The 23,773-nt window shown below is 36.4% G+C and overlaps 1 protein-coding gene across 1 annotated transcript in view; it reads left to right on the forward strand.

The window, feature by feature from the left end:
- ESF1 (ESF1 nucleolar pre-rRNA processing protein homolog) overlaps positions 1-23,773 on the forward strand; it is a 149,856-nt gene that overhangs the window by 18,739 nt on the left and 107,344 nt on the right. Inside the window, 9 exon segments of the mRNA XM_053712665.1 lie at positions 1,917-2,409; positions 10,237-10,350; positions 11,788-11,888; positions 15,089-15,241; positions 16,535-16,556; positions 16,558-16,652; positions 20,783-20,922; positions 21,689-21,726; positions 21,728-21,839. Coding sequence (XP_053568640.1) covers positions 1,917-2,409; positions 10,237-10,350; positions 11,788-11,888; positions 15,089-15,241; positions 16,535-16,556; positions 16,558-16,652; positions 20,783-20,922; positions 21,689-21,726; positions 21,728-21,839 — 1,268 coding nt within the window.

The raw sequence follows: 23,773 nt of genomic DNA on the forward strand, positions 1-23,773 counted from the left end.
TGTGCCTGGAATCAAATTTATAGCACAAAACATATATATTCTAGAGTTTTTTTCTTTGTGGATTTTCACAAAAATGCATTTATTTTTATTTTCATAATTAACATTTCTCAAACTTGCTGCCCTTTCATAAGCTGTAAAATATAAATTGAATAAAGTATACTTTTGATACAGTTATAATGTATTGATATATATACAACCGTTGTTCAGTACTCTATTGCATGCATATTAAATAACCACTAGGTGTCAATATTGTGGAACATATGACTGGTATACATAGCCAACTCGTGGTTGTTTCTCAATTTTAGATTTTGTTAATCTTTATTTTTAGCTTCATGCAAATCCCAAACATATTTGACCATATTTAGAAAGATGCATATCTGCTTTACATGACACTTGTTTAATTTCCTTTTTTTTTGCATTTACATAAATGTATTTATACTATATTTTTTGAAACACTTGGGGCTGCCAGAAAGATTGTTTGTTTGCTGAGACAATAAATATTTGTATTTGTAATATTTATTTGTCAATTAGGGTAAAATGACTCGTAGTTTTCACCAACATATGCGAGTTTGTATTTTTTTTCTAAAATCAGGACTTGACAAATGTATATAAAACGCAGAACCTATTGAAACATTTATTTAGAATTCAGGTAAGTTGTTTGTTTATAAACGTATGCAGAGTAATATAAAAATAAAAATAGAAGCTAGTGGTTCAATTCTAGTATAGCTACCTTCTCACAGGATTTGTCAGACCCTGTCTTAAAGGGTCAGTGTACTGTAAAATAGTTTATCCCTTAATGAGTTTCCAGTGACTCATACCAGTTGCAGAGTATAAAATGTACAACGTTGTATTAAAAAAATGTTCCTTTGGGTTCATTTTGTATATGAAATAGCTGTATATAAACACAAAGGCTTCCTTATTTTATCTCTTTCTGATATTACAGTTCTTGTTTACATAGAGGTAATGGAGCTATTTAAAAAAAATAATAATACGCTACAGCAGATAAAATTGATCCCTGGGAGTACATTAAAGTGCCATAAAACATTTTGAGTTACGTGCATATTAAAAAAAGGGTCGACAAAGGTAAAACAGTGTGTAAAAAAAGCTTATTAGTATTTTAATAACATTTCCAAAAATCTTACTTACACTTTAGTGTTGCCAAGTGTAGACTGCTTCACCCCCGTTATCAGTGTCCTACTCCAAACCATGTAACAAAGTGTGCATGTGAGGATTGTGATGCCAAAATGTTTTTTGCAGCAGACGTGATTAAGACTATACTGTTACCCTAACACTGCGCTAACTGACCACTGCTGTAGAGCCTATTGCCACCTATTATTTGACTGGCTGTACTCTACACACTAGACCGGGTACAGAATTAACATACAAGGTAAAATTCACAATGTAAGTTGTCTAAGTGAGCCAACTGCTAAACATTCCTTATACACGATAAAACAACACAGTCACTGCTTCACCCCCGTTATCAGTGTCCTACTCCAAACCATGGTATCATGTAACAAAGTGTGCATGTGAGGATTGTGATGCCAAAATGTTTTTTGCAGCAGACGTGATTAAGAATGTAATTATTTTACATTGGTATAGTCTCTTTAAAAATATATTGCATGTTAAAATATTGTTTTTGCTTGGAAAAGGTTGTTAATGATGAAGTTGTAACCATTCAGAAGTGCACAAATGGTCTGTGGGCTAGATGATCATTGGCTGATAAGAATGCCTTCTGCACCTTTGTTTGTGGACAATGACATGCCCCACAAACTTAACAATAAAAAGTGTTTTTTGTTTTTTAACCTGGAATGTCCATTCTTTAAAAAGACCATGAAAAATACTTTAAATAATGATTTTTTAAATGAGAGACTTAAAATTAATTGCTTGTTAAACCTAGCCATTATTTTCTTCTTAAGACATTCTTCATTTGCCTTTTGTATAGGTGAAAGTGACGAGGACAGTGGTAGTGAGAGCATATGTGATACAGCAGATTTTTTGGACATGGAGGCAGAAGAAAGTGAGGACGCTGGCTCTGAAGATTTGGAAGAGTGTGAAGAAGAAGAATACGGTTCAGGAGAAGAGTTTGAAGAGGAAGAAGAATCAGGTTCAGGAGAGGATTCTGAAGAAGAACCAGGTTTAGAAGAGCTTGAGAAAGAATCAGGTTCAAGAGAAGAGTCTGAAGAAGAAACAGGTTCAGAAGATCTTGAGGAAGAATCAGGTTCAGGAGAAGAGGAGAAAGAAGACAGTGACAGTGGCCCTGATTTGGCCAGAGGTAAAGGGAATGTTGAAACAAGCTCTGAGGATGACGAGGAGGAGGAAGATGATGATATGGCCGACATACTACATAAAGACCTTGAGATCGAGCATGCCTGGAGAGAAATGGACAAAGATGCACCTCGTGGAGAAGAGGTACTGCTTGATAACATAGTTCCCAGTATATGCTTGTGATTTAATTTCTGTTTTATATACAGTTCAGCTGTTTCTCAAGCTTGAGTTGTGAAGTTTAGGTAGATATGTTGGGATTTTTTAGTTGATGTATTCATATGAACTACACAGATATAGGTCTCGGGTGACACATGCTATTACACCCTACTTGTGCCAAGGTAAGTTCACAAACAGAATGCAGTTTATTATCTGCCTAGAAGAATATGGTAAAAGGGACTAAAATTCTGAGTTACATCTAGTAGCCAGGCAAGTACCTCTGGGGCAGTGAAAACTCTTTATCGGGATATCTTCTAAAGCATTGCTTCTCAACCCTGGTCTTCAAGTACCCCCAACAGGCTTGGTTTTCATTAAAGCTGAACCGTGCACAGTGGAAATAATCAGCTGATGGGTGAGAGCAGGTTAGTAACCATGGTTACTAATCAGCTGATTACTTAAAGGGACATTGAACCCAAATTTTTTCTTTTGTGATTCAGATAGAGCATGCAATTTACATTGAACCCAAATTTTTTCTTTTGTGATTCAGATAGAGCATGCAATTTTAAGAAACTTTATAATTTATTCCTATTATCAAATTTTCTTCATTCTCTTGGTATCTTTATTTAAAATGCAAGAATGTCTGTTTAGATGACGGCCCATTGTTGGTGAACAGCCTGGGTTGTTCTTGCTGATTGGTGGATAAATTCACCCACCAATAAACAATTGCTGTCCAGGGTCTGAACCAAAAAATAGCTTAGATGCCTTCTTTTTCAAATAAAGATAGCAAGAGAACGAAGAAAATTTGCTAATAGGAGTAAATTAGAAAGTTGCTTAAAGTGATGATAAATGTAACTATACTTGAGTTTATATTTTGGAAGTATTACTCAATATAAGCACAGTGATGCTTTTGTTTTTTTAAATAAACTTTTTCTTACAAAATCTTCATTTATAAATGTGCTCCGTTACCTGCTCCCCGACTTCCTCCCTGTGAGAATTTCAGAAATCTCTATTTGATTGACAGGTGCATCATCCAATCAGGACTGCACCATACGCCCTATGTGAATCTGTTATTAGCACGCTCCCGTGCTCAGTTTTAAATGGCATCAGCAGAACTTCAACTGTGCAAGTGCAGTTGCAGTTACGATCTCGCCGCTGCTTATAGTAAACAGTGAACTTCCCTGTCAGTAGCAATTCACTGTTTACAGCAGCCCAGAAGACAGTGCTAAAGAATCACCCAATGGGCCGCCACCCCACTCCCCAAAGATGCTTATAATCCAAGTATCTACAAACAAAAGTGCTTTTACTTAAAAAATTATTACCGCGCCTTTTTCACCACTGCTGTAAACAGTGACAGGGAAATTCACTGTTTACTATAAGCAGCGGCGAGATCGTAGCTGCAACTGCACTTGCGCAGTTAAAGTTCTGCTGATGCCATTTAAAACTGAGCACGGGAGCGTGCTAATAACAGATTTACATAGGGCGTATGGTGCAGTCCCGATTGGATGATGCACCTGTCAATCAAATCGAGATTCCTGAAATTCTCACAGGGAGGCAGTTGGGGAGCAGGTAATGGAGCACATTTATAAATGAAGATTTTGTAACAAAAAACATTTATTTAAAAAAGCAAAAGCATCACTGTGCTTATATTGAGTAATGCTTCCAAAATTTAAACTCAAGTAAAGTTACATTTACCATCACTATAAAATTGCATGCTCTATCTGAATCACAAAAGAAAAAAAATTGTGTTCAGTGTCCCTTTAACCTGTGCACTGGCTCAGCCATAATGAAAACCTGGCCTGTTTGGGGAACTTGAGGACCAGAGTTGAGAAACACTGTTCTACAGTATCCTGAAATTATACAATTGGACCAGGAGATGAACATATCCTTGAAATCATTTAACTTCATGACCTCATATCATTCTTTTTTTTTTAAGTGAGTGTAAACTTTGACCCTCACTTAATCTATGTCCATGAGAAAACTAAAGCATAATGACATTTTCTTTATTAATTGCTGCAAAATTAAATTTTTAGGTTTTATCAACCCGTGTTTTAGATTTTAAAGGCTTTACAAATCGTCACGTAGGAATTTTTATTTCATTCTCAGTGTTCACTGAACAATGATGCACTTCGATACATTTTCATGAGTAAACCCTTCTGTCTTCCATTAAAATCTGTTAGAAGGTAGAAAAACTTTGCTCCATGAAGTAAGAGGTATGAACTTGTTATTGGCGGTTTTCTTAGGATTCCAAGGCAGTCTTTCTTGGACCTTCTCTGCGCAAAGAACATGATCCTTCCTGCACTTACTCATACATAACGTATGGCACTTTCACACCTTAAAGTAGAGCTGCAACAACTAATCGGCATAATCGATAATAATCGATTATGAAAATAGTTGTCAACGAATCTCATAATTGATTAGTTGGTTGGCAATTAGTTGGTCTGTGCATAGTACCAGCTGCTTTACTCCAATGAGCTCCTGCACATGGTATTGTGTTTTATGGTTATGCCCTTAGCCTAAAGGATGTCTACAGACATTTTACTTTTTACTTTTTTAGGACACTATAACTACTGTCTTATGTGCAACCCAGAAATAAAATAGGAGTCATAATTTGGATTGTTTATATAAAATCAGGTGACTTGGGACTGTGCTTTGCATGATATAGTGCCAAGCTTGTTATTTACACCTAGCCCTAGATTGATGGCATTTGTTATATGAATTGATGTCACTATTACCCGTTTGCACAATTTTTAGCGGATCGCTTGCTATTGCTGATATATGTACTCTATAGATAAATGTGTAAAGGTTGTGTCCTTTTACTGATATATAGTCTTTAGCCCTTTTTTCTATTTTTAATTAATTGAAATATGTACCAAATTCAACCTCTGTAAGTATATATCTGTTATTTTAAGAGTGGACTAGATATTTTTCCCCCTAACCTTATAGATGGTTATTTACCACTGCATATAGATATTCAAGATATTTTAATGTCAGAATGAAGTCCAGGCTTACTTTGTTAAGAGGCCCCTTGCATTGGTGGAGAACTAACAAAGATAAATATCCCACCTTGGTGAAATTGGCAAAACCCTATTTATGCAGGCAAAATAGCTTGCAAAAAAGAGAACCAGCCTCAGCCAGGAGCGTGTGGACATGTTGACAATTTTGCATTTCAATGCAAAGTTTCTCAAAGAGTGAATAACAGAATGTTATAAACAGTGATAGTCTACCTCTTTCTACTTCTACCTCTTTTCAAACAGTTTGTGGTTTTGTTTTGCTTAATTATAAAAATTTGTTCTGCTGCTCAAAAAATTGGACCAACAGTAGTTTTAATGTAAAATTTTTGTCAGAAGTTTATATTTATAACACTCAGTATGTGGATCCGATTAGTCGATTAATCGAAAAAACAATCGGCCGATTAATCGATTATGAAAATAATTGTTAGTTGCAGCCCTACCTTAAAGCCCCAGCTATTTGCCTCGCTGAAAACATAAACAGGGGATATCTATCAAGCCGTCAACTGTGTTGCATTCGCCGGCATCAATACGCTCGCCTAACATCACATAACATCGCAGCTGTGTATCTCAATACGCTCTCCTTATTAATAAAAAAAAAAGCCGGCAAAAAGGCGTGCACCAAGTACGGGGTGATGCGCAGCTATTGACCCCTAAACCTAACAACCCCCTAACTTAAAATTAAAATTACAACATCCCTATCTTAATATAAATTACAACTTACCTGTAGAATTAATAGAAACAATTTTAAACTATTAATTAACCTACCTTAACTATTATACTACAATTAAATTAAAATACCAATTAAATAAACTATATTACATATTAAAGAAACCTAACCCTACTCAAATTATTTAAATATACTATTAAACATTATTAAAAGTACTAAATTACAGAAAAACAAACAAACACTAAATTACGAAAAATAAAAAAAACAAATTATGAAAAATAAAAAAAGAATTACACCTTATCTAATAGCCCTTTCAAAATAAAAAAGCCCCCCCAAAATAAAAAAAACCTAGCTTACAATAAACTACCAATGGCCCTTTAAAGGGCATTTTGTGGGGCATTGCCCCAAATATATCAGCTCTTTTACCTGTAAAAAAAAATACAAACACCCCCTCCCCAACAGTTAAACCCACCACCCAACCAACCAATCCCCCCAAATAAAAAAACCTAAGCTCCCCATTGCCCTGAAAAGGGCATTTGTATGGACATTGCCCTTAAATGCATTGCCTAAAATAGCATTTAGCTATTTTACATGCCCAGACCCTAATCTAAAAATAAAACCCACCCAAAAAACCCTTAAATAAACCTAACACTAACCCCCGACGATCCACTTACAGTTATTGAAATCCCGCTTGAAGGATCCATCCAGCCGACAAGAAGTCTTCATCCAGGCGGCCTCTTCGATCTTCATCCAGCCGGCGAAGTCCTCATCCAGGCGGCAAGAAGTCTTAATCCAGACGGCATCTTCTATCTTCATCCATCCGGCGCGTAGCGGGTCCATCCTGAAGACATACGGTGCGGAGCATTCTCTTCATACGGTCGCCGCCGTAAACTGGAACTTCAATGCAAGTGATGCCATCCAAGATGGCGTCCCTTGCAATCCTATTGGCTGAAAGATTTCAATCAGCCAATAGGATTAGAGCTGCTAAAATCCTATTGGCTGTTCCAACCAGCCAATAGGATTTGAGCAGCTCTCATTCTATTGGCTGTTCCAATCAGCCAATAGGATGAGAGCTGCTCAAATCCTATTGGCTGATTGGAACAGCCAATAGGATTTTAGCAGCTCTAATCCTATTGGCTGATTGAAATCTTTCAGCCAATAGGAATGCAAGGGACGCCATCTTGGATGGCGTCCCTTGCATTGAAGTTACAGTTTACGGCGGTGACCATATGAAGAGGATGCTCTGCGCCGGATGTCTTCAGGATTTTCCCGCTCTGCGCCGGATGGATGAAGATAGAAGATGCCATCTGGATGAAGACTTCTTGCCGCCTGGATGAGGACTTTGCCGGCTGGATGAAGATCGAAAAAGGCCGCCTGGATGAGGACTTCAGCGGCTGGATGAAGATTGAAGAGGCCGCCAGGATGAAGATTTCTTGCCGGCTGGATAGATCCTTCAAGCGGGACTTCAATAACTGTAAGTGGATCGTTGGGGGTTAGTGTTAGATTTATTTAAGTTTTTTTTGGGTGCGTTTTATTTTTAGAGTAGGGTCTGGGCAGGTAAAAGAACTAAATGCCTTTTTAAGGGCAATGCCCATACAAATGCCCTTTTCAGGGCAATGGGGAGCTTAGGTTATTTTAGATAGGTTTTTTTATTTGGGGGGGTTGGTTGGTTGGGTGGTGGGTTTAACTGTTGGGGGAGTGTTTGTATTTTTTTTTACAGGTAAAAGAGTTGATATCTTTGGGGTAACGCCCCACAAAGGGCCATTGGTAGTTTATTGTAGGCTATGGTTTTTTTATTTGGGGGGGGGGGCTTTTTATTTTGATAGGGCTATTAGATTAGGTGTAATTCTTTTTTATTTTTGATAATTAGTTTTTTTATTTTTTGTAGTTTAGTGGGGGGGGTTTGTAATTTAGTACTTTTGAAAATGTTTAATAGTATATTTAAATAATTTGAGTATGGTTAGGTTTCTTTAATATGTAATTTAGATTATTTAATTGGTATTTTAATTTAATTGTAGTATAATAGTTAGGGTAGGTTAATTAATAGTTTAAACTAGTTTCTTTTCATTTTACAGTTAAGGTTTAATTTATATTAAGATAGGGATGTTGTCATTTTAATTTAAAGTTAGGGGGTTGTTAGGTTTAGGGGTTAATAGCTTAATTTAGTTTTTGGCGATGTGGGGGGCTGACGGTTTAAGGGTTAATAGGTTTAGTTAGTGGTAGTGATGTGGGAGGCCAGAGGTTTAGGGGTTAAGACGTTTATTTAGTGGCGGCGGTATAGGGGTTAATAACTTTATTTAGGTTGCGGCGGGGTTGGGGAGCAGTGGAATAGGGGTTAATACATTTTATTTAGGTTGCGGCAATGTCGGGGGCGGCAGATTAGGGGTGTTTAGACTCGGGGTTTATGTTAGGGTGTTAGGTGTAAACGTTACTTGTTTTCTACCATAGAAATCAATGGGTTATATTTATTTGTCTTGCAGCATTGAACATAAGCTTTCGCTGCTTTCAGACTCCCATTGATTTCTTTGGTATCTGCGGCCTCCAGGGTGGCGGATTGAAAACCAGGTACCATACGTCCGAATAGCCGCGAGCGTACCTGTTAAAAGTTTGATAACTGTGAAAAAGTGTCAGAGCCGAATGTGTATTCGGAACATCTGTAATGACATAAGCATCGATCTGCGGTGGATTGAGACCGGCGGATCGTATGTTACGTCACAAATTTCAACTTTTGCCGGTCTGTAGGCCTTGATAATTAGGTCTGATCAATCTCACAACAATTACGATGCGGAATTCCGGCGTATTTGCGGTTGACGGCTTGATAGATATCCTAGGATTTTGTAGGTTCAAAACACAAGATTACAATTTTTTAGTTCTTAACTTCCAAATTAGGTCTTGTTCAAATATTTATTCGCCTGGGCTTTTAAACATTAAATAAAATTAACATTTAATGAATAATTTAATTTACTTTTTATTCTGTTCTGTGTATCTCCCTGATTTTCTCAACTAGATCCTTACTAATTTTTTTTCTGGCTACTAAACGTCACTCATATATGTAGTTTCTTCCTACTTTCATTTATGTATATTGAATACCTATATATTTTTTTATTTCATGTGAACGTCATCCTTAAATAAATAAGAACTAAACAGGTTAAAACTTAAATATCTGGGCCCTACATATTACTTTTAATTCTGTTCTGTGTATATTCCTGATATTCTTCACTAGATCCAAAGGGAAAATGTACTAACATTTGCGGATATGCAGTGCACGTTTACATGAGCGCACCAACAATCACAGCATAATAGAGGTGACAAGATAAACCCAGACACTTGCTTGGTTGCAGGAAAGTAAGGGGCGGCATTGCAAAAGAGAGCTGTTGCGCAATGGTCATTTTTTGCCATTGAAATTGGTGATTGCAGACAGACAGGTTCTCTACTTGGGAATATTTATATTTTTTATTTTAGGTGTTGTGTGGTTGTCCCTTTATACGACTAATAGATTGGTTATCAAAGCCAGGCCAAAAAATTAGGAGCCAGACTATTTTTGGTGGCCACATTATTTTATATATTATACACACACAAGCCCTTCTTGTTTTCTAAAAAAAAAAAAAAAATCTTTTTTTTTCTATAAAATACTAAAACAATAATACCCAGCCTTTTTAAGAGCAGCCATGCAGCAGAATAGTTCAGTGTTAATCTGCCTGTGTGCCTAGTATTCTACTGTACGGTTCCCTCTAACCTGGTCCCTGCAGTGCCAGTGGGCATGGGGAGTCTGAGCTCTTCATGTAACTGTGACCACAACTCTCCTCTGGCTTTGCAGTATGCTTGTAGGTTCTAGAGACGGGCTAGAGGAGATGCAATAAGCCGCAGTCTACTGGTGCATAGGTTTGTTGAGCCCTGTTCCAGGTTAAAACATTGTGTACTGATAGAAATATGCATAGCTTTGGGATATTTGCACTGTCTAGATAACTAAATGAGTGGTGTGTGGTTTCTGTTTTGGCTAAATCATGTATGAAACTTCTCAAATTTATATTCAATATCATTTGCAATCTATACATCACTAGAATGTTTGTGTGTTTTTTTTTGTGTGCTTTTTAAAGCTTGCTATAATTCACTTTTTTCCTTTGTTACCATTTTAAGATCACAAGCAGACTAGCTGTTTGCAACATGGACTGGGATAGACTGAAAGCCAAAGATCTTCTTGCCCTTTTCAATTCATTTAAACCAAAGGGAGGAGTCATTTTTTCTGTAAAGGTAAGTCTGCTGAGTTCCTAACAGAATATATCTGCAGTAAAAACTAATTCCTTGGCACAGGTTACAAGGTCACAGAGGGATGGGAAATCATGACACCCACAAGGATAGTGGGAAGTGTAGTTGCAAAATTGGTCACCATTCAAAATCATCTCCTTTTCACATACACTATAACTTGTTATTGCCCAGTGACAATATTGTAACACCACACCTCTGCACAGGAGAATTTATTTACCCCCCTATTAAACTGTTCTTGAGATGCAGATGACAGATGAGGTAGCTGAATGTGCACATAAGGTTTGCTTGTATACAGAGTCTGATTGGTTACTCCTGCTGAAATGGATCGGGGGTAAAATACAGCAGGCATTCCACAGAGAAATAAAGATTGACACTTTTCAATTTTTTTATTTTAATACAGATTGCACTAACTTATATGAATATTTCATGTATCCCATGATCTAGATGAAAACAAATTAAAGCATTTTTGAAAGCCACTGTTATGTGCATTTTAAAAGTACATTAAACTCAAAATTGCATTCCCTATAAAAAATGCAATGTTGTTTTATTTTCATTATGTTTTGCTTGCTCTTGATGTAGTAAAATTGGGTAACCTAAGTATGTTTCACACTGCATGAAACAGCTACATAGAACACAATTGCATTGAACAGTGCATAAACCCATTTACAACGAGCCTATTTAGCCACAGTCAAGGGAGATAAGATAAATTAACTCACCAGGGTCTTCAACTGTTGCTAAGCACAGTGTGCAGGTTTTGCAATCATTAATAAAGTGACCTTTTTAACATCTTTTAATAGGCATGATGGACATATTTAGAGTTTAATGTCCTTTTAAAGTAAATCTGTATTGCACTATTTGTACTTTAAAAATTAATTTACCCTTTCACAATTACTTGTTATATCAGCTGTAGAGTATCAAATGTACAGGGAAATTGATCTTTAATGTTTATTTTGTTTATGCTATAGCAATTTTTCTCTGAAACCATTACCAGATGTTCTCAAGGGTATGCCCATTTAATCTTATCTTTATCTCTCTTTGTCTCTCTGCCTCTCTCTCTTCACTAATTGTTAAATATTGAAATGTTAATTATGGATAGGGGGGGGTCAATAACAAAAAACAGCTATTTTAGGCACAAAAATCTCTCTCCCATCCCCTCTTTTTTACATAGCTTTTCTAAAGAGAATACTGCTATAACCATATTTTTAGTATAATTGGCGGTTTCAACAGGCAAACTATTTCTAAAGACAAAATAAATGTAAAGGAGCCGTTTGCAAATAATTTATTACACTCCAGCAGTTAAAACGTATCACTGGGAACATATAAAATATGACACATTTTACAGTACAATGTCCCTGTAAATACAGAATGTTTTGCTTAAATTGTCAGTTAAATGATATTGACCAGGGTATTTAAATGTCACAGGTGTACCCTTCGGAATTTGGTAAGGAGAGACTTAAGGCGGAAGCACTCCATGGTCCTTCAGAACTAAAGGATGTACCAGAAGTCGGTGCCGATGAACAAGGGTGTGTGGAACTATACATATGATACCATTTAATCTAGACCAGCTGTGCTTCAAGCAGGGTTAAGCCAGAAGGGTGTTACAACCATCTCCTGAGCTGGGAAATACAAGCCTACTGCATGACTTGCTCCAGTTGTTACAGTAGATTTTAAAAGAATTGTACTTTTCATAAAAAAACAAGTTAGCACCATGTTTTAAAAGTGTTTGTCTAACCTAGTATAAATGTATACTTTATTCTCCCGCTGTCTACCCAAGACTGCAGACAGTCTCCAGCTTGCAATTGCTAGACTATCCATTTATAAAATCAGAGATCAAAGACAATTTTTGTGAAGCTGTCTGGCCTGAATCCTTATAGAGGGGAAACGTACATACATTATGGACATTTAATCTGCCATTGTTTAATTTAAAATAGCACACAGTGTTTCTGCATTTGCAAAACACAAAGATATGCTTATGTATGGTATTAAAGCAACAAACTGTCATGGTATCATTAATATAAAATTGCAGCAAGAGTTTAATCTTTTCTTTTTAATTTTTCCCTGACATTTGATTAGTAATTAGAGTGTTCTTTCTGTCACGCAATATCAATTCACTTCTAATAAAAGGTCAGGTGTGGTGAATTCACTAGCACATTGCATCATTAATTATTCTGTCTGTTGTATGAAACAAAATAATGTTTACTTTTTCATTTTGTTCAACCCCAACTGTTTTTGTATTTAAAGGGACGGATATGCAAGTCAAAATTTAGTTATATTGTCAAGTTTACTTTGTCCTTTTATTATCTGTTGTTGCATAGACTCAAGTGCTGCAATGCACTACTGGGAGCTAACTGGTGATTGGTGGCTACACACATGTTGTTTATCTCACCAGATGTGTTCAGATTGTTTCCAGTAGTGCATTGCTGCTCTTGGGTTGACTTTAACTATGTGTTTAACCCATTTGCAAAGGTTTAATCTTTTTATTATTGCACTGCTGCTTGCAAATAAGACAGAGCATTTTTTTTTTTGCATTTTAATGCCCCCAAACTCAAAATGTAATCCCTAATAATATTATTAAAACTGAAACAACATTGCAGTATACACTTATGTTTTTTTTTTGCTTGCTTTTGTTTTAAAAATTGTGTTTGTTCCACATTTCCTTAGATTCTTGATTGTGGCCAATTAGGACTAACTGTAAGATGAGTTTGTAAACTGCTCTAAGCTGTCACTTTGGGCTAGATTTATTAAAGCAGCTCGCCCCCTGCCCGCGCACAGCCAATCACGTGCGGGCAGGAGCTGTCAATCTCCTTGGTCTGACTAGACCGAGGAGATTGAATTTCGCCAGATTAGAGGTGGCGAAGAGGCTCAGGAAGCAGCGGTCTGGTGACCGCTGCTTGATAAATGACGGCGAGCAAGTTCTTGAGAGAACTTGCTGCCGTAGGGGCTTGATAAATCTAGCCCTTAGTACTTTATGGAGCTAGGTCAGGTAGTTACAACATACTTAAAGGGGCATGAAAGTCAAAAGTAAACTTTCATGATCCATTATCAAATTGTGCACATTCTTTTTATGTGCATGGTTTCTTAGGCACCAACTACTACTAAGCATGTGCAGGATTTCACAGTATATACATATGAGTCTGTGATTGGCTGATGGATGTCACATGATACAGGGGACATGGAAATGAAAGAAAACTTAGAAATGTGTCAAGCAATCTGATTTTCCTTTGATATTCAAAGTAATTTTTATTGCATTTTATTTTCATTATGCAGTTCTACTGTATTTAAAGGGACATAACACAAGTTGGGATAGATACAAAATATAATATGTACTTTAATTACTTTACCTGCAAATTTATACTGCAGTGCCTCGCCATTACCACTTTCTTTTAAGTGTCAGAATTGTACAGCTCTAACTAACCCCACACAATTCCTTTTTATGGCTGCATCTATACCCACCATTGATATGGTAGAATACAAGACTTTAACAGTCATTATCTGCTGGAGCATCCCTAGAAGCAAATAAGCTGCTGTGAACTCATTTAAAATACAATGCCTGTGTTTCTGATGTTAAACACTGATGAGGGGGTGGTGCATTAGTCTACTCCAGAAATAACAGCTATGTAAGTCATTTTGCTTATTTTTAAAAATTATTTTAAAATACGTGCCAACAATTTTTTATGCAAACTATTTTTACTTAATTAGCCCTTTTTAGAATATGCACAGATCTCAACATGTGTTATGGCACTTTAAAGGACCAGTAAATACAGTATATTTGCATAATCAACAAATGCATGATAACAAGACAATGCAATATTATTTAGTCCGAACTTCAAATGAGTAGTAGATTTTTTTTTCTGCCAAGTTTCAAAGTTTTGTACATTTCCACTCCCCCAGTATCGTGACAGCCATCAGCCAATCACAAATGTATAAATGTATTTTCTGTGAATTCTTGCACATGCTCAGTGTGAGCTGGTGACTCAAAAATTGTAAATATAAAAAGACTGTGCACATTTTGTTAATAAAAGTAAATTGGGAAGTTTTTTTAAAATTGTCTGCTCTATCTGAATCATGAAAGTTTAATTTTGACTTGAGTGTCCCTTTAATGGTACAGAATCTGAGCTCCAGGTTCTCTGGGAAGTGTTGGGACAAGCACAATTTGTACAGCAAAATCATAGCTAAAGCAAGCAAACTAAATAGTCAGTCTATAATGCTATGTTGTTTAATTCATTAAAATCATTTTCATTTTAAAGGGATAGTCAAGTAAAAAATAAACTTTCTTGATTCGGATAGGGCATGCAATTTTAAACAACCTTCCAGTTTACTTTTATCATCAAATTTGCTTTGTTCTCTTGGTATTGTTAGTTAAAATCTAAACCTAGGTAGGTTCCTATGCAAATTTCTAAGATGTTGAAGGCCTCCTTTATCTCAGTGCATTTTGACAGTTTTTCACAGTTAGACAGTGCTAGTTCGTCAGCACTGATTGGCAAAAATGCAAGTCTGTCAAAAGAACTGAGATAAGGGGCAGTGTGCAGAGGCTTAGATACAAGGCACTCACAGAGGTAAACATTATATTAATGTAACAGTATTGGTTATGCAAAACTGGGGAATGGGTAATAAAGGGATTTATCAATCTTTTTAAACAATAAACATTTTCAAGTAGACTGTCCCTTTAATATACTTTTATTATAACTTGGAATCTGCATTTGTGTAATTACATTATATTTAGGGTTGTAAAGGAGAAACTGAGAGAATACCAATTCAGAAGACTCAAGTACTACTACGCAGTTGTAGAGTGTGACTCTCCTGAGACGGCGAATAAAATCTATGAAGAATGCGATGGGCTGGAATTTGAAAGTAGTTGTTCTTTTGTGGATTTAAGGTAAAGAGCAAGCCTGGAAATTGTAAGACTTTTTAATAACTGGGAAATAATCAGTCATTGGGTTACTGAATATGATGTCAAATTAATTTTCTGTAAGAATAATGTTTCTATTCCAGGACAGGTAAGATTGTCATTCACTTAAAGGAACATTAAACACTTTGAGATGGGTAATATAAAATTATAAATTGTATATATAAAACTCTCTGCAATATACTTTCATTATTTATTTTGGTCCTCTTTGCCTGTAATTCCATTCTGAAATTGTGAGCTTTTTCCAGTTCCTGTTAGAGAATGGAAGGCAGAACACTGTTAAAATGCCAGCACAACCATTGGCTGCACACTCTTGGTGAGCCTATTTATAACTGTCTGTAATTGGCCCACAGCAGAGAAGATAACACAAGGTTACAACATGGCAGCTCCCAGTATTTTATAGACACTAAACTTTACACTTAGTTTGTCACTTTTTACACAACTAATGACACTTTAAAAATACATCTACATGTTACCTCATGGACTAATCTTTTCTTTGAATGTATCATTCTATCTAGAATGTATTTAGTGTTTAATGTCCCTTTAAAGTGAGAATGAAAACATTTTTTTTCGTTCATGATTCAGATATAGTGTGAGCAGTTTTTTTTGTTTTTTTTTTAAATAAATAAAAAAATATTTCCAATATACCTCAATTCTCAAATGTATTTTGGTTGTAAAGCAAGTAGGGCAGGCTAGGGAGTTCACATGTCTGAAACATTACAAAGCAGAAGGTTTGCAAAAATACTTTTATCAATGTTGTACATTGTGCAAACACTGGCTGCCATCTAGTGCTCATCAAAAGCAAAAGTTCGAATTGCTGCTATACAGTTCTCCAGGACACGTGCACGCTACCTACCCTAGATATGCTCTTTAAGAATTGAATGCCATGAGAACAGTTCTGAATTTAATGATAAATATAAATTGGAAACATTTATAAAATTGATTCTCTTTTCCGAATCATGGAAGAAAAACATTTAATTTTTCATATTTCTTTAAACAGATTAGCAAAACTTTATAATTCGTTTCTCCATTTTTTGATTGCAGATTCTTTTGAGTACGTTAACTGATTTTAGTAACTAAGTCTGTAGGCAATTTGCAGTCAATGATAGTTCTTGCTTGTATTGCTAGCAGCTGTTTTATTTCTTGTGACCATTTGTACTATTGTGACTTATAAACGCTATGTAAGTTGATGCAATAATGATGCAGTTGCCATTCATAAAACATATTTAATTTTTTTTTTCATTTTATTATATTTTTTTATAGGTTTATTCCTGATGATGAGCAGTTTTACTGATGAACCTAAAGACTCTGCTACAGATGTGGAGCTCTCTGCTTACTAGCCAAAGTTTTTCACATCTGCAGGCCATGACAACTGCAAGAGGTCTGTGTGCAAAGCAAGTCGTGGTGCATAGGTGCATATATATATATATATATATAAAATAATTTTACATAGTTTACATCGTGTTTCTTAAAGAGATGTGAGAACCCAATATATTTTTGTGTGCGTTCAGACAGAGAATATCATTTAAAAAAGTTTCTGTTTTACTGCTGGTATCACATTTTCCCTCGTTCCCATTATATTCTGTCCTTAAAAAATGATACCTAGGTAGTCATCTGGAGCACTACATAGCAGGAATAGTGCTGCCATCTAGTGCGCTTGCAAATGGATAATAGTTTTGGGCAAAACTGCTGCCGTATAGTGCTCCAGAAATGGGCCAGCTTCTAATGTATACGTCCCTGCTTTTCAACAAAATATACCAAAAGAACAAAGAAAAATTGATAATAGAAGAAAATTAGAAAGTTGTTTAAAACTGCATGCTCTATCTGAATCATGAAATAAATATTTCTCTTGTAAGGTGTATCCAGTCCACGGATCATCCATTACTTGTGGGATATTCTCCTTCCCAACAGGAAGCTGCAAGAGGGATCACCCACAGCAGAGCTGTCTATAGTGCAGCTCCTCCCCTAACTGCCACTCCCAGTCATTCTCTTGCAGCTCTCGACACGATAGGAAGTACTAGAGAGATGTCTGGGCTAGATTTTTCCTAGAGGATAGTTTTTATGGCCCTCGTCACGGTGAGTACAGGTTGGGAGGAGCCAAATTTCAGGGCCTAAATCGTGCAGTAGTTTTTGCAGCTTGAGACTTCCAGCTTCCCTGAAGGAGTCCCCTGACACTTAGGACCTCTGCAAAGGGTTTTTGTGCCTTCAAAAAGTCATTGTATGTGGCAGGTAGGGGCCACAGCAGAGCTGTGGCGAGTTTGTTTGTGACTGTTTAATAATACGTGTATAATGGTTTTTTTTGAGTCCGGTTTTTGAAACTAAGGGGTTTAATCAGCCATTTGCAAGTGGGTGCAATGCTCTGTTAGTCTATATACACACTGTAAAAATTTCGTAAGATTTACTGCTTTGTATCACTGTTTTTCAATTTTCTGACAAAATTTGGTTTCTCTAAAGGCACAGTACCGTTTTTATTTGTTTTGCTTGTTTACATTTATGAAAGTGTTTTCCAAGCTTGCAGGTCTCATTGCTAGTCTGTTAAACATGTCTGACATAGAGGAAACTCCTTGTTCATTATTTTAGAAGGCCATTGTGGAACCCCCGTCTTAGAATGTGTACCAAATGTACTGATTTTACTTTTCATCCGGGAATAGGAGCTCCATCCGGAGGTGTTTGCACATTGATTCTACTTTGGGGCAAACCAGAACTGGATCTCATGGCGTCTCGCCAGAGACGCCAAGCTTCCTTTGTTTACGGATCCAGGTCCAGGGATCCCAAGGCAGCGCTGATAGATGCTCTAGCAGCGCCTTGGTCCTTCAACCTGGCTTTGTGTTACCATTTCCTTCTGCTCCCTCGTCTGATTGCCAAGATCAAACAGGAGAGAGCATCGTAATTTTGATAGCACCTGCATGCCACGCAGGGACTTTCGTATGCAGATCTGGTGGACATTCATCCTTTCCACCATGGACTCTGCCTCTGAGGCAGGACCTTCTACTTCAGTGTCCTTTCAACCATCCAAATCTAATTTCTCTGCGGGGCTGACTGCTTGGGAGATTGAACGCTTGATTGTATCAAAGGGCGTGGTTCCTCCGAGTCGTCATTGATACCTTTTATACAGGCGCGAAAGCCAGGAAAATCTATCATACATATGGTGTAAAGTATCTTCATTGGTGTGAATCCAAGGGTTACTCATGGAGTAAGGTCAGGCATTCCTAGGATATTTATCTTTTCTCCAAGAAGGATTGGAGAAGGGTTGTCAGCTAGAGTTCCTTAAAAGGACAGATTTCTGCTCTGTGTATTCTTTTGCACAAACGTCTGGCTGAGGGTTCCAGACGTGCAGGCGTTTTGTCAGGCTTTAGTCAGAATCAAGCCTGTGTTTAAAACCTGTTGCTGCTCCGCCTTGGAGTTTAAATTAGTTCTTAAGGTTCTTCAAGGGGTTCCATTTGAACCTTTGCATTCCATAGATATTAAGCTCTTATCCTGGGAAGGTTCTGTTTTTAGTAGCTATCTCCTCGGCTCGAAGAGTTTCGGAGTTATCTGCTTTACAGTGTGATTCCCCTTATCTCATTTTTTCATGCAGATAAGGTAGTGTTTACGTACCAAAACCTGGTTTTTTACCTAAGGTGGCTATCTAATAAAAATATCAATCAGGGAGATTGTTGTACGTCCACTGTGTCCTAATCCTTCTTCAAAGAAGGAACGTCTTTTACACAATCTTGACGTGGTTCATGCTTGAAAGTTTTATTTACAAGCTACTAAAGATTTTCGTCAAACATCTGCATTGTTTGTTGTCTACTCTGGGACAGAGGGAGAGGCCAAAAGGCTTCGGCAACCTCTCTTTCTTTTGGCTAAGAAGTATAATACGTTTAGCTTATGCAGACTGCTGGCCAGCAGCCTCCTGAGAAGGATTACAGCTCATTCTACTAGAGCGGTAGCTTCCACATGGGTTTTTAAATTTGATACTTTTGCTTCTTCGGAGGCTTATTTTTGGGAGAAAGGTCTTGCAGGCAATGGTGCCTTCTGTTTTATAGCGCCTGCCTTGCCCTCCCTTCATCCGTGTCCTATAGCTTTGGGTATTGGTATCCCACAATAAATGGATGATCCGTGGACTGGATACACCTTACAAGGAGGGAAAACATAATTTATGGCTTACCTGATAAATTTATTCTCTTGTGGTGTATCCAGTCCACGGCCCGGCCCTGTCTTTGTTAAGGCAGGTGTTTTTTATTTTTAAACTACAGTCACCACTGCACCCTATAGTTTCTCCTTTCTCTTGCTGGTCTTCGGTCGAATGACTGGTAGTGGCAGTTAGGGGAGGAGCTATATAGACAGTTCTGCTGTGGGTGATCCTCTTGCAGCTTCCTGTTGGAAGGAGAAATATGCCACAAGTAATGGATGATCCGTGGACTGATACACCACAAAGACTAAAAAATATAAATTTTTTTTTATCAGGTATGCATAAAATTATGTTTTTTGGTTTTCGATCACTTTAAGATTTTAAAACATACATTACAAGTTGTCTCATGACGCTAACATGTTTTAATATGATAGATTATCTGTTTACAAATGATATAAATGTATAAGTAACTGACTATTTTGACCCAAGACAAAATATGTTCACATGCAAGCTTCTAGGTGCAAATGATTTCCCATATAAAGTATATTTAAAACTTACATTTTATAGCAGGTGCTTGTGAGAATGCTAGACCTTCTATATTCATTTAAAAATTATTGTTTTTGAAAAGGGGGAAATAGTAATGGCATGTTATGTACAAAACACTGTCAGTTATTTAGCTTAGAGCAGACATCACGTAAACTGTGAGATAATATTGATATCTCTCTTTATGACAAAATGTTATCATTTTCAGGCGTACATATAAGAGAAAGTCTATGAAAAGAAAATGTTAAAATCTATATTTGAAAAAAATCAAATATCAATAATTGATACTGCAAAATTGTTATTACGGTGTATAAATCAAAGTTTTTACGGCAAAAACTCGCAATTGAGCCCTAGTCAAATATTGTTTTCAGGTGTAAAAATTGTATTTAAACAAAAAAATAATTTTTTTAAAAGGCAACAAGTAAAAAAAAGCAACACCACAATTTATTTTATAATTTAAAATGTCTGTTTAAAATGCAACTAAGAAACAAAATATTTTTTTTCATTAAAGCAATGCCAGAGGATAAATTATGTTTTTATTGTCCTTTAATATTATTTTGTGTCCCCTGAATATGCACTAAAAGATTTTTTTTTTTATAATAAAATATACATACTGTATATATATTAATACATTGTTAAAATTATACATTCTTTTGTTTTATGTTGATTATAAACAAACAACCAACAAATATTGTTTGTGCTACTTAGGTTAGTCAAACAGATGCCATATAATGTCCGTTTTGTGTGACGCATGTGCAGCGATCACTGTAGACATTGCTGTTTTTTCATTATTAAAACACAAATAGAATATTACAACTTTTCCCTTAACATTTCGCTGTGATTTATTTGAAGAGTGATCTCACCTGGGATGAGACAAGATCAGACAGAGTCACAACTCTAAACAGACCCTTTAAAAAAACCGAGGTACTGGACATGGATTTTCAAGCCTATTTAGCATCATCCAGTGATGAAGAGGAAGAAGAGGACGTCCCAGGTTAGTTTTATATGTTTTTCACACAATAGATCAGAACAAAAACATATCAGCATATTTTTTATTTTCAGCTTTACAATATTTCAAGCCTACGTTTTCTTTTTTATAGTCTTTTTATTTAGATACTGTATAATAAATATTCAAGGAACTTAATAATAATAAGTAGCCAAAATGTATTAACATTTTAAAGATATTGGTCTCTTTTAAAGGGCTCATTAAACCCTAAATACATTTTTTACGCATATATGAGGTTATTCCCTCCCATCCTCTAGTCATGGGTGCTGCCCTGATGACATTTGGCTTGTACTGCATTCAATATATACTCATACATACATACACACCTGATTGTACTTTAAAGGGATAGGAAACTCCCAAAGTTTCTTTCATGACTTTGAAAAGAACATACAATTTTAAACCATTTTACAATTTACTTCTATTATCAAATTTGCCTTCATTCTCTTGTTATCGTTTTGCTGAAGGAACAGATTGCCCCACTGGCAGCTAGCTGAACATCTAGTTAGCCAATCACAATAGACTAATGTTTGCAGGCACCAATCAGCAGCTAGCTTCCACTAGTGTAGGATATGTGCGTATTCTTTTACAATAAGGGATACTAAGGAGAACAAAGCACTTTTGAAAATAGAAGTGAATTTAAAAGTGTCTTAAAATGACCGGCTCTATCTGAATCATGCAAGTTTAATTTTTACTTTCCTATCCCTTTAACTTTTTTTTTTTTTATAACTTACTGATTCACTTTTTTCCTCACCAGAAGTTGAAACTACTGAAGTAACAAAGACAAAAAAAGGTCCAGAAGGATGAAGAAGAACAAATTGCCAAATACAGAGAGCTCCTTAAAAGCATCCAGGACAAAGACAAAGCCCGAGAGGACAAAGACATGGAGATGGAAGTAAAATGGGTTCAGGTAAATCTATTATGTCTAATAATTAGATACTAAAGCTAATCTACAATGAAGCATATTGTTTAATATATAGGAGCATTGTATTATTAGCAAAAACTTTTGTGATACACTTCTGCATAAGAGTAAAACATTAAGCACGCTGGAGTGCTGTTCATAAGCAGGGACATGGCGAGCGATTTCTGGATATTTACATATACCACTTCTGATTGGCTCACCAGCAAGGCCCTTCTCAAGAAGGGTAATGCGCCATGGAGAGCTACCTTACTTAACCCCTTAATGACCAGTGGCGTACCCTGTACGTCGCTGTTTTTTTAATGGGGGCTTCTGATTTTGATTGCGCAGTTCTCATTGCCAGCGGCAAGACCACACTATAACAGGAGGCCTGTAGGAGGGAGGGAGGTTGTTATAGCACTGATTGCTGCCATCAGCAAGGCCTGCACTAATACAGCCCAAAAAATCCTTAAGGACCCAGCGAAAGTACTGAGGACATTGTGGTCTTAAGGGGTTAAAAATGTGTTTAGTCACTTTGCAGGTGTAAAATACATAGGGCCTGATGACTCTAAAGCTATCGGGGCTTGTGAGAATCTAAAAGAAATCTCACCAGTGCTATGAAGCCCCTGACCTAATTCTATAAAGGCAGTTTTTGCATTGAGAAAAATTTATGGAAAAAATTAAAGGGATATAAACACCACAATTTTTCTTTCATGATTCAGATAGAACATACAATTTTAAACAAACTTTCCAATTTACTTCTATTATCAGATTTTCTTTGTTTTCTTGTTATTCTTTGTTAAAAACAGGGATGTAAGCTCAGAAGAGTGCACGTGTCTGCAGCACTAAGGGCAAGATTTATCATTGCTATTCTCCTATATTTTCTCCTAAAAATGTGCATGAGAAATAATGCCCCTATTTATCATTCAAAAATGTGCCCAAAGTAAAATTCTCCTACTCTGTTCCCATGTGCTCCAAAAAAATGATTAAATGAGATCCTTTTGGTCGTATTTCCTATAGTACTCCTCATTACTTCTACTAGTTACAGTGCACATTTATCATTTCTGTTCTCCTATAGAGGACTGAAAGTTTCTCCTGCAAATGTGTGCATTAAAGTTCCCCATAAATACTGTGGAGAACAGCGTTAGAAACCTATTCTCTACCAGTTGTAGAAGCAATGTTACAAAAAAAATGGCTCTAGGAGGTGCAAAAATAATATATAACAAAACGCAATAATAATGTATGTTGGAGCGCAAAAATCCACACATAACAGTACAAAAATAATATCTTTTGGGGCACAAAAATAATATATAAGAGAAGCGCTAAAATAGAAGCACAAAAACAATTTATGCTGTTCTGGGAAACAAAACAGTACTTCCAAATTCATTAAACCTTATTCCATGAAAAAAAAGTAAACTTCAGTATTAGAGAACATATTTTTGTGTTTAACTTAAAGGGACAGTCAACACCAGAAGTTTTGTTGTTTTAAAAGATAGATAATCCCTTTATTACCCATTCCCTAGTTTTGCATAACTAACACAGTTATAATAATACACGTTTTACCTCTGTAATTACCTTATATATAAGCCTCTGCAAACTGCTTCCTTATTTCAGTTCAATCACGTGTTCAAGTGTGATTGCGTGCGTTTGCATGGGGTCCGGCAATAAGGGCAGACCAAAACATCTTTAACTCTAAAAAGCATTAATTTCAAACAGAGGAAGGAATCTAGGCACTCTATCCCAATCACTACAAGAGGCCTGTCACCCCAAAGCAGGCATTCCACAACGTCAGGCAAACACACGCAATCACAGTTGATTGAGCGTTGGATAAAGAGGACTGGTAGGATTGGGAACGGCTGAGACGGAACAGCTAAATGCTGTGGTAAATGTTCACCCTGCCTACCAAGAAACTATCATACATGGAGGTAATCTGCTAGAAACTGT

Source organism: Bombina bombina, chromosome 4, assembly GCF_027579735.1.
Source record: "Bombina bombina isolate aBomBom1 chromosome 4, aBomBom1.pri, whole genome shotgun sequence".
NCBI lineage: Eukaryota > Metazoa > Chordata > Amphibia > Anura > Bombinatoridae > Bombina > Bombina bombina.